The sequence below is a fragment of the Panonychus citri genome, unplaced genomic scaffold (genome assembly GCF_014898815.1).
Source record: "Panonychus citri isolate SS breed McGregor unplaced genomic scaffold, ASM1489881v1 Contig00045, whole genome shotgun sequence".
NCBI lineage: Eukaryota > Metazoa > Arthropoda > Arachnida > Trombidiformes > Tetranychidae > Panonychus > Panonychus citri.
The window spans coordinates 35,037-47,847 of record NW_026515450.1 but is presented as its reverse complement, the minus strand read 5'-3'; the positions used below and the strand labels follow the sequence as shown (position 1 = coordinate 47,847).

The 12,811-nt window shown below is 28.0% G+C and overlaps 1 protein-coding gene across 1 annotated transcript; it reads right to left on the bottom strand.

Annotated features, from left to right (window-relative positions):
- Positions 1–2,191: 2,191 nt before the first annotated feature.
- On the bottom strand, positions 2,192–12,445 carry LOC128398111 (uncharacterized). The gene is made up of 6 exons (XM_053358924.1): positions 11,761–12,445; positions 6,413–6,650; positions 5,980–6,333; positions 5,476–5,874; positions 5,085–5,318; positions 2,192–3,434 (listed from the first exon to the last, which is right to left on the bottom strand). Exons 1-6 carry the CDS (start codon positions 11,869–11,871, stop codon positions 3,217–3,219), a joined length of 1,554 nt encoding a protein of 517 aa, XP_053214899.1. The 5' UTR covers positions 11,872–12,445; the 3' UTR covers positions 2,192–3,216.
- Positions 12,446–12,811: the final 366 nt, after the last annotated feature.

Here is a 12,811-nt window from a genome sequence, read left to right as displayed (position 1 = left end):
CAAGTTGAGCACCACCACCTACTTTCCCTCTCCTCTTATCATCTTCATCCTCCCCCTCTTCATCCTCATCTTCATCCTCATCCTCATCAGCCTTGAAGATATACAATTTTATGAATAAAAGTATCACTGAGCTACAAAAAGTTTTGTGACAAAAAATCTGCAACTGATTTAACATAACGGGAGAGAAAAGAGGAAGATAAGAAAGAGAGATGATTGATTAAAGAAAGAGAAGGAATTTCTCATCATCATCATCATCATCTCTCTCTCTCTCCCTCTCGTATTTTTCCTCTTCTTCATCATCTTCTCGTTATCTTCCTTTGAACTGGGAGTGAGTTTTATCAGAATAATAATATTACTTGTTGCTCTTTATTTTTCTCTTCCTGATAGAGTGAGATACTTTTAATGGTTTCTTCATAGTGATGATAAGGATGATGAAAGATGATGATGATGATGATGATGATGAAAAGGATTGCAAATAAGATGTATAGATCATTTTAATCATCATTGATAATAATTTTCTTCTTCCTGAATTAAATCAACCTCCTTATTCATTACAAACCTGTTGTTGTGGTTTCCATTTGATTGAATGAATTAATATATTATCATTAACTATTCAATTATCAACTGAATTAAATTCATACTTTCATCAAATAAATTGTTTACTGTCAACATTTGATTGTTATCATTAAGATTTTTCTCTCTCTCTCTCTAAATAAAATTATCATTAATTTCAACTTTTTCCCAATCAGAAAGTTGCTCGTCAATTAACTGAATTAGTTAACAAGTTACAATCGATTATCATTGTTTTCAATAATCACAATTTGATTCTTAACAATCGAATGTAATTTAATTCAATTTACTTATGATTCTCTCTCTCACTTTCTCTTGGCTGGTTAAATTGATTGTTATTCGTGATAATTAATTAATTGTCAATAATGAATAAGCATAAAAAAATTCCCAACCCTAACTAATCATTAATGATTAACGTCATTAATTATAACAATTTAATGAGTCAAGTAGATTTCGGTTCAACATCAAACATTAAACAAATTGATTAAATTGTGATCAAGTTGATTACAAGATTAATAATTAAGATTTTTGTTTTTACCTTCTTAGTGAGATATTAAATTGTTTCCCGTAATTAACAGTATCCTTTCAATCAATTGATTAAATTGTTGAGATTTATTTATAATCAAGATTAAGGTTAATTGTTTAAGAGCCGCCGCTTTTAATGATAATCATTATCTCACCAATCAGTAAACAAAATGACTAATTAATTGATGATAAACCTTTAATTGTGTTAAATCAATTGGACGATTCAAATTGCTGTCATAATAATATCAATACAATTTACCTTTAGTATCAGTTAATCAAATTTTAATTTTAATTGTTCAACAATTTAAAGTTCAAGCCTTCGAGTTGTTTGAAAAATTTGATGATAATTCAAATATTAATCAGTTTACCGACGATAATTGTTGATCAATGTTCATCGTTGATAATGTTATTAGCACTTAATTGGTTCTTAATTGTTTGAGAAAATTTTTCTTGATTAAATTAAGTTCTTAGTAAAGTGGTTCCATCTAGCAATTGAAATCGTTACTTCTTAATTGTTTGCAGAGTTTGAGTTAATTATGTTGACAATTAGGTGATTAAAGTTTGAATAAGTGGACAGAAATGAAGATGAATCATTTAAATTGTTGTTTGACTTTGAATATATTAAGAAAGGCTAATCTTAATCATCGAATTGTCATCAAGTCAATTGTTCTGGCTAATTAATTAACTTTTTTAATTGAATATTCAAGATTTAGAATTGAAAGAAGGAGAGAAAAGTTAATAATCATTGATGATAATAACAAAGGATCAATTTAATCAAAACAATCGCCTGAAGGGAATTAACAATTCAATAGTTAACATTTGGCATGATATGATTTCCAGAAATTCCTAAGGTGAATTTATCAATGATAGAAATAAGTTCTGACATCTGAACTGTTCATCGTTTCAATGATCAGCCTTTAAGATACAATTTCATGAGAGTAACAGGAAAAAAAATCTCTAAGTGATTCAACATAATGGAAAGAAGGAAGATAAGAAAGAGATAATATCGAGAAAAGAAAGAGAGATGATTGATTAAAGAAAGAGAAGGAATTTCTCATCATCATCTTCATCATTTCTCTTTCTCTTTCTCTCTCTCTCCCTCTCTCTCTCGTCTTTTTCCTCTTCTTCATCATCTTCTCGTTATCTTCCTTTGAACTGGGAGTGAGTTTTATCAGAATAATAATATTACTTGTTGCTCTTTATTTTTCTCTTCCTGATAGAGTGAGATACTTTTAATGGTTTCTTCATAGTGATGATAAGGATGATGAAAGATGATGATGATGATGATGAAAAGGATTGCAAATAAGATGAATATAGATCAATTTCCCACCTCCAATTTTCCCACTCTGACTTTTATTCAATTGGAGAGATTTGTTCCCTCATTACCAAATAATTTGATTCTCTCAACATTCAATTACTTTAAATTGTAACAATTTAACTTTAATTGTTTAGTTTACATTAAACATCAAAAGGTGGCACCAACAATTAAGGTTAATTATCAATTGGCAAGTATTTTAATAATTTTAATCACTAACCCGTTGTTTCAACAAGAAAAAAATTAAATTAAACAAACATACATTTAAAATTGATTTAATCATCATGAATGATGATTAACAGACAATTAGGTCAATGGTCAGTTGATTAATCATAGTTAACACTTGAAAAGGTTGAGAGAGAATTACAAATTAGTAAATTAGTTAATCATCAAAACCATTGACCTAAAAGTTTTAATCAATCAAAAAGTTTAAAGAAACCAAATCACAACTTTGGTTACAATTTTTTTTTGTAATAATTAAATCAATCACAATAAATAGACAATCAAAATTGATTGTGATGTTTGTTTTGTTTAATCATTAATAGATTGACAAAAAAAATTTACACAATTTAATTGTTTAAAAGGTTGATTGGTTTGATTGATTATATTGTTATTTAAATTGATTGGAAGGGGAAAAATTAACAAAGTTATTCAATGAAAAAAAAAGTTATATGTTGATATTGATTGTGATGATCAACAGTAAATTGTTGATGTTGATTAAGATGATGATGATAATGATGATTTGATTGATAGCAAAAGAGATGCTGATGATTGTTGGCTTAATTGTTGTGTGTTCGTAATTTAATTTAATCCCATTCGGTGGCATATCTTTCACCTTGAACCTCCCTTAAGTAGGTTCGTTGGGGTTGTAATTGTTGATTACGTCGTTGTCCAGATGATGATGATTGTTGATTAAGATGATGATTAAGTTGATGATTAAGATGATGAGATGAATAAGGTGTTCGTCCATAGAGAGGAGCATAAGTATCATACCCATCACCTGATGACATGTAAGGATCCGATTCTATAAGACAATTAAGTTAATTGTCAAGAGAGAGAGAGAGAGAAAAAAAAATTCATCAAGATTTTCATTCAACAAATTAGTTTAATTTCTCAAACAATTAAAAAAATAATCAATTGATCAGTTAATAACTAATACAAATATCTACTCATTGATTTTGATAATTGTCCATTGACATTGAATTTATGATTAGTTAATTAGTTTTGTAATAAATAATTTCAAGGTTTATTATAAATTTCTCAATTGAAATGTTAATTACAATTAGAATGGTTTTTACCATGATTATCATTAACAATTACCATGATTTAAATTGCTCTTTAATCATTGTCAGTAATAATAATAGATTCTAGAAATAGATTGTTCAACAATCAACAATTAATCATCGCAAATGATCATGATGAATGAAAGTTGATTGTTTGTGAAAATAAAACTTGACCATCAACAATTTACTTAATAATTTGAGGTCAATTTAAATGATTTGATCAACAATCAGAATCTAAATAATCAGATTTAAACTTGTTACCTTAACTTGAACTTGTTGTTACCTTAACCTTTAAATACATTTATTAATAATATAAATTACAATTTAATAAATTGTTACAATCGACACGAGCACAAAAAAAAGTTAATCAACTAACCAACAAATTTAATTTTAATTCAGTTAATTTGACTTTTTATCTTGACCTTAAATAATGATAATCAAACTGGTCAAGTTTGAGTTGGTTGGGTAACAATTAACAGATTTGCTGCTTTTGGTGATTAGTTAATTGTCTTAAAGTTTTGTTTTTCCCAATTAATAGTTATTATTAATAACAATTAATAACCGTAGGGTTAAATAGGGTTAATTATTTTTGATTAGTTAATTCATTTCGTAGCAATTAAAGTTCAACAAATGAATATTTTTAACTTTCATTTCACCTTAATAACAATTAACTTTATTATTTGATCAACTAATTGTTGACTAGTTGTTTTACCATTTATCTCACTATCGAATCACAATTTACTCTTACTGGTTAAAATCAAAGTTAATTAATTAACTAATTAAAAGCTTAATGGTTATGATTTATAACCTCACCCAGAAATTTGAAAAATCCAAGGTGATCAAGTTTCGTTTTTTAATCCAGTTCTTAATCGTTACCTCGTTAATTAACAATCTTAACAATCTCAAGGTTTAATTAATAACAGATTAAATTGTTTAAAAATTTACTCAACGATTAGTTTATTGTAATCAAAACGTAAATCAATCAATAGATTAATCAAATTGAAAGTTGATAAAGAAAAAGTTTCATTCAACTTTTTAATTGTTGACATTTTATAATAACAATTAACGTCGATATCAAATCAAAATCAATGTAATGTTATCTTAATGTGTCTTAATTTGATTTCTGTGCGTTGATTAACAATTATTACTCTGAAAGTAATCACATTTTGATCAGCTAATGGAATGTAGTTTACCTTGATTTAGTTTAGCAATTAAACTAATTAAAAAGTACTGACGAGACTGATGATCAAGTTTTCCTTAACAACAATTTATTTTCACAATCAAAATCAATGGTCACAATTAAGGAAACAGGCAAACATAAGTAAGAATCAGCTTAGAAGTCAATTGATTTGGTTGATCGAAGAAGTGAATTAGCTAATTGTTACACTTACCAAAATTGGAATCATAGTAAGAGTAATAAGATGATCCACCTCGATATGGATTAAAATTTGAAGATGGATTAAAAAGTGAATTAAGATAACCAGAGGAATGAGATTTTCTCATGTCTTGTAATGAACTTAATCCCAAGTTACCGGGTGAATTACCTCCGTTTGTGGACTTACGAGGTTCACGGGGAACGGCAAAGTGGGACACTCGAGCTTGCATTCCACAATAATATGGATCCTCTGTAGAAGGAAAAAAAACCAGAAACGAATTGAATAAGGAAAAAGTTGATTCGAATCATTTTGGACATTTCATCTTCGAAAGAGAAACGAAAAAAAAAACTTTCACTTTTTTCTTTCGAAAGTGAAAATTTTTCGTTCTAACGATAACCGTTCTTACCATAATCGACTTCCTTTTTAGGTGTGGCAACCACACTGTTCGATTGTACATTGTTATTATTACTCGATTGACTTCGACCTCCTCGAACTAAACTTTTGAACATTGAAGGTATTTTTTTCTCCTTCGTTTTCTTAATCTTGGCAAAATCTCTCGGCGGTAATTCTGGTGGTTTAGTATCACTTCCCTTTTGATTACTAATAACACTATTATTATTATTACTTGGATTAACGGAACTATGATTAACATTATTATTATGATTAACCAAAAGTGGATTAATTGGTTTTCCGTTTTGAGGTCGTTTACTTGTCGGTAAACTTGGAACTGAATATGGGTCTTCATCTTGTTCCGGTTTGGTGAAGACATTGACAAACTTGGGTACATTTTCATTTCGATAGCAAACTGTTAATAACAACAATAGAAGGAGGAAAACAAAACAAGATTAAGGATTAGTGGTTAAGGATTAACTATGATTATCGTTATCATCTTATTGTTTGAGTTGCTCACCTTGTTGGGGTAATTTTGATTTAAGCATATCAAGGGCGACAATGTTAATCACCATAATCCAAACTGGAAGGTCAAGTACATCGGTTGCATCTTTAACGAAAGCGATCACGTTGATACATTGATTTTCAAGCCTTCGACGATCAGGATAAGCTGATCTTAACTCTTTACTTAATCCGGATTGAAATTTCTTCATATCAAATAATTTAACCGATTTCTCGAATTCAAGTTCACCCGAAAAGTCCAATATCTCTTTGGATATACTGTTTGATTCTCGATCATAACCTCGAATGAAAACATCACAATGTGACATTCGTTTGATTATAATATTACCGAATTCGTCCATTTTGATTCGAACTCCTTTTTTTGATAGAAAGAAGAAGAAAAAAAGTTCTTATGAGATTAGAAACATTTTCTCAGGAAAATATCGATCAACTTACTCCGCCAATGTGATCACGAACTCTTTTAACCAATGGATCTCTACTTGGAGCTCGATCGAAACCATTTAGTCCAATTTTAAACCCATCGAAACCATCATCTGATCCCGATACCGTTAGAACTGGGACTCGAGCATAAGCTTTGGCAATTCGACGATTTCTTTCCATGCAAATAATTTTACCCCAAATTTCATCGTCAATTTGTTCCCATTTTTTGAGAATCTCTTGAATATGATCCTAAGAAAAAGTCGAGAGTAAAAAAAGTCCAACAACAATTAGAACCCAAGTAATAATCATGAACAACATTCATATACAAACTTGTATATAAACTTTACACGTTTCGAATGGTTTGAAAAAACTTTTAAATTCTTTCTACTTGATTAGATAATAACATTTAATTATTATCGAAATTCACAATTGAGCATTTATATAAATACTACGTGTTGGCACGTTTAAATATCTCAATAATTTGACGCGCTAATAGTTAATAGGTAACGTTTTTTACGTGAACATATTTATAGCCCTTGTTGAGGTAAAATTAATCATTATTAGTTTTCGGGTATTGGTTTTAAAATAGTTAATAAACTAAACCAAACTTTTTAATCTAATCCAAAATAATCAACAACAAAAAACAACAACAACTTGACCTAAATTTGATTGTGATGATAATAATACGATATTAATACTAATCAAACTTTAAGATCAGTAAAAGTTTTTAAAACTTTTTTTTTCTTTTACTGGTCAACAACAACAACAACAAGGTAAATCTTCAGGTCAATCAATAAGAATCAACTAACAGTTAACATAACCGAAACAATTAACTAATCTAAAAGTTTAATGTATCAGTTTACAGAGAAATTAATTACGATAAAATCAAAGTTAATCATATGATTAGTTGATTGTGTGTGAGGGAAAAGCTAAAAGTCAAATACAACAACAACAAAAAAAAGGTAAACAAACAGTTGAACATCAATAAGATTTTAAAAGGATTTGAAATAACAATGGAAACAATTGGAAACAACAATTAACTAATTTACTGAAAAAAAAACGTTTCCAACGAAAGTGAATTTAAATTAATCATAATTGTAGTGATGATGATTAAGGATTATGATCATTTTGAAGGTAATGATGATGTGAATTAGGACCTTGGCCTTATTTTTATTGTAACAAAAACCCATACAAAACCAATGATGATCATCATGTTGATCATATGAAGCGTTGGTGTGTCCAGATGATGATAAGCTCATCCTCATCTTCATCTTCATCTTAATCATCATGATTGTCCTTTAATCTCATTCATCTTATTTCATCATTTGCCCTCCAAATGGCCCTTGAAACTGTTACCATATTAAGTCAATTAACTTAATCTTTGATTCCCTTTGTCTCTCTCAATCTCACCCACTAATCGTTTAAATTGTTTATTGTTGATTATCAACAATCAAGGGTATTCAAATAAAGACACCTACATCTACTTAATAATACAATCAATTTGATTAACGGTAAACAACCAACACTCACTCAATTTAATTAGATAATAAGCTTTCAAATGTTGATTATTGTGAAAAGTTAATTGTTGGTATGAAATAATTATGTGAATTTGTTTGTACTGTTTTCATTTTAATTGTCCTAAATCAAGTTAATTGCCTTTGATTAATCAAGGTTACAGTTAATTTTCTTGCTGATTGTATTTACACCTTTTTTTTGTTAATTTTCAGCACCCGGAAATTAATCATTTCCTAATTAGATTTTAATTCTCATTGATAATTTCTCATCATTATCAACAGATAATCAGGTAATTAAAAGGTTTTGATTAGTTGATTAGATGAAAAAAAAAAGTGAAAGTTAATTGTTTGTATTGTTAATTGAGCTTCTATTTTAATCACCATTAAGGCAATTTGATGACTCGCCAAATCAACACCTTAAATTGTTGACAATTAAACTGTTTATTAGTTTAGTTGTGGCTAAAAATTGTCTCACAATTAACTATCAATATGACATTTAATTGTCAATTAACAATCAATTGATCATTGATATGGTTACTTAACCGTGATGATTGTTTTTAATTGGTATAAAAAAAAGGGTTTAATTGTTGGAAAATAATTTAAAGATAGCAAAGTGAATCAATCAACCCAACAATTGAAAATATAATAGTAACAGTATTTAACTTAATCATTTACAATTAACCATTCAAATCAATGGTATTGATAAAAATGAGACTAAAAATTACAATAACAATTACAATTAATTGCTAATCATAATAATAGAAACCATATTGAGAGAGATGGAAATCAATTTGAAATTATAATCACAATTAATATAACCACCTAAAGTGAACAATTAACTAAATTAACTAATTTAACATATTAATTGTTAAAGGTTAGGAAATGATTACTTAAATTATGATAATTTAGGACAACAATCAAAAAGATATATAAATAAATTAGCCAGCAATTAATAAATAATTTTAATGATAAAATCAAATTGCTGTAAATCAAATCACTAAAGGGCAACTTTTAATTCATCACAATCAACAGTTAATTTAGTTAACAGTGTAACATTAAATGTTGATAATAATTTACTTTTTCTTCATACTGATTAACTTAAATAAATTGCTGAAGAATCACAATTAACAATTCGAGAAAGTTAATTAAATTACTTTTCCATTTAGAAGGGAGAAAGTTAAATTAACAATCTTCCTGGGTCATTGATAGTAATCAAATTAAATTGTAAACAGCAACAATTAAAGTAAATCAATGAAAGAAACCAAATCAAGTTAATTGTTGAACCGAAAGTAAACAAAAAGTTGAAAACAATTAGACAAATGAGAGCTGAAAAAAAAACAACAGAAACAATCAAATGCAACTGAATCAATGATCAGCTAATTGAAAAGATTAACTATCTTTATCTTAATCAGCAATTAGATTTAATTGTTGACAATTAAGATAATGATTAGTGAGTAAAAAACTTTGTAACCAAATCTTTTTATACTGTTGTTGGTGTTATATAAATGGTTACATTTTGAGGTTTGGATTTGTTTTTTTTTCTCGGATTTGTGATTACAGATTAAGAGAGATGATTAAGGTGATTAAAAGGATGATTAAGATGATTAGGATGATGATGTTCATCTTACCGAGACAAAAGTATCAAAATAATCCCAAATTTCATCTTCATCACAAAAATGATGATCTTTTCGTCTTCTCGTTTGCGAGAAGATATTTCGTAAAATCCTTTTTCTACTGATCCACATTGATTAACTAATCACAATTAACTTATTATTTTTTTTTTCGATCACTAAACAATTGATGATTATGATGATATCGATGAAGATAAAGTTGGTGATGACAAGATGACAAGATGATGGAGATGGTGATGAGGAGAAAGACTTTTTTTTTCGGAATCGTATTGAAAATTCAATGGACTAGAAAATCATTTTGTCAATTGTTGAATAATCACTTTTATCATGGATTAATGATCAACTGTGTTAAACTATGAAAATCAATGACATGATGATAATAAACTTTTCTTTAAGTTAATCATTGTCATTAAATTAAATGATTAAAGAATCACAATCAATAAATCATAAGAACGGTATTGGAGATAATTGAATGAAATGGAAACTGTCAATGTTAATTGTTTTGAGAATTCACTTGAATTAAATGGTTTTTTTTTGTTTCTTCTTCAATTAGTTTGGCATAATAGTCAAACTGTTGATTTAATTATTGTGAATGATCAGTTAATTGTTGAGATTAATTGATTATATTGTCGCAATTAAGGCAAAAGTTTGAGATTTGCCTTTTTCTAAAAAATTCTGATTAGGATTCATTTTCATTTCTATTCAGACAGAAAACAAAACTAAGTAGGTGATGAGCAATGATTATGATGATAAAAATGATGAGGATGATAAAGATGAGAGAGAGAGAGAGAGAGAGAGAGAGAGAGAGAGATTCTTTTAACCTTCTTTCATTATTTTGTCTTCTTTTGGCAAAGTCCTTCAACATCACCAGCGTATTAGCACCAACCTATTATCTTCAACTTTCTCCATCATCATCCTTATCATCTTTATCATCTCTCTATCTTCTTCATCACCTTTTTCTCTTTCTCTTTTCTCTCTATCTTGTCTTACCCTGTCTCTTTCTTCCTGATCCGTTATGTGAGCATCAAACAAGTTTGACAAAAAAAATTCTAACTGTCATAATCATCCTAATCACCATCATCATCATCATCATCATCTTTTGTTATCTTCAAGTTAGGTCATCATCATCATCATCTTGTTTACCTTTTCATTGTTTATCACCTTTTTTTATATAATATCATGAAAACTTGAAAAAGTATATGAACTTTTACCTTGGATTGAAAAGCTTCAAACAAAAATTGAACATCATTCATATTCAATGGTTGGAAATTGAGATTTTTGAATTATCATCATTTATTAATATTAATTTTCTGTCTCAAATCAACAATTTAAATTGTCGTCATCTCAATAACCTAATTCCTGGTTACTAATAATTTCTCATTTTATCTGATTCTTATACTTTTCCGGTAGCTGGTAAATAATGTAAATAATCATGATGATAACAATTAAACTTAATTGTGATTGAATTTTTTTTCTCTTCTCTTTCAAGAAGAAAAAAATAATTACTAATCAATCTGATTGTTATGATGGAATTGAATAAAAATAATGATTGATTGAGATGATTAACTAATCATTATTGATATTTAATAGTTTAACTGTCCATCTAATTTTTTATATCCAAGGTGATTAATTGTTATTTTTGTAAATAATTTGTTATAACAATTAAAATTAATCCGGAAATTGTTTCAATTGAATCAAATCAGCTGATTATTGATTGAAAATTAAACAAATTAACTCAAATCTTTTATAATGATTGTTTCATATTATAATTGTCAACAAAACTATGATTTATATGGTAACAATTAAGGTGTGTTGTTGATAGTTAATCTAAATTGTTTGCTGAAAGTTAATTGGTACTAATCAATGAAATTATTATTTGGAAAAAATAATTTTCAGATGATCATTATCATGTAGGTTTTACAATTAACTTTCTTATGGATTTGATATACAACAATTAAATTATATCAATTGAATAATCAATATCATTTCACCTTAATTGTTGTGATGATCAATAAACTTTAACAAAGTTAATTGTTGCCGTAAGTTAAATCAAAAAGGTGTGTACATATTATAAGTATTGACAGTTGAACGAGTTGACACCAACAATTAAATAATTGTTTAATCATTAAATTTGCTTCAATTGTCATCATGTTAACATTAGATGAGAGAAATATAATTATGACAACAATTAAGAATTAGTTAATTGGCACTTACTGTGTAAAGATTTTCCTTGTCATACCAAATATCCTCTTCAACTGCATAAGCATCATATGGATAATCAATGTCACTTTGTGATCGAGATAAAATTTTACGTCTACTGATCATAATTAAAACTTTTTAATTGTGATTAAATTAAAGTTGATAAGATGAACTTGATTGTGAAAATAAAGGGAGATAGAGAGAGAAAATCAATTTTCAACAACAATTAAAACTTTCGGACATAATATAAAGTTTCCGTTGCTCATTAATTGCTTGAAATAAGAGGATAATTAAGGTAAACAATTTAAATCCAATTGGTCAGTTGTCTTTTGTTTCTTGTATTATTGTTGGTTGGACACTGAGATTTGATAATCCGAGGATTTAATGGTTAATCACAATTAACTTGATGATAATATTGGTATTTAGTTAACTGAGATGTGTGTTAGTTTAATGGTGGATGAAACAATTAAATTAAACAAAATTAAAGCTTTTTGATTAAATTATAAAAAGAAAAAAAAATTTTCGATTTCAAGTTTTCTTTGCTTTGGTCAAACAGCAACAGGTAAATAAGTCCAACCAGAATCGATGATGATGGAGAAAGAGAGAGAGAGAGAGAGAGACGATGATGATGATGATAATGATGATAAGTGTAAAGCTTAAAGAAGGAGGATGAAAAGGGGAGAAATGAATTCGATTGAGAGAGAAGATGAAAAATGAGAGAAAAAAAGTTTTCTCTTCTTTTCATTACCTTTTCTCTCTCTCTTTCTCCTTGTAACGATTTTCCCGCCTCCTCCTCCTCCTTTATCATCATCATCATCATCATCGTCATTATCATCATCTCCCTCTTCATCTTCCTCCTTGAAAAAAGGGAGTAAATTTGAAAAGCAATTAAACCATATCGGAAAAATGGTCCCTAAAAATGTAGGTCAAAAAACGAGTTCTAAAAAGTTCTGAATTCGAGTTCGGACTTCATCACCTTGTCTTTCATCATTATCATCCAACTTTCCCTTTATTCATAACGAGGATGAAGATGAAGATGATGATAAGGATGAAAAGTTTATTAATC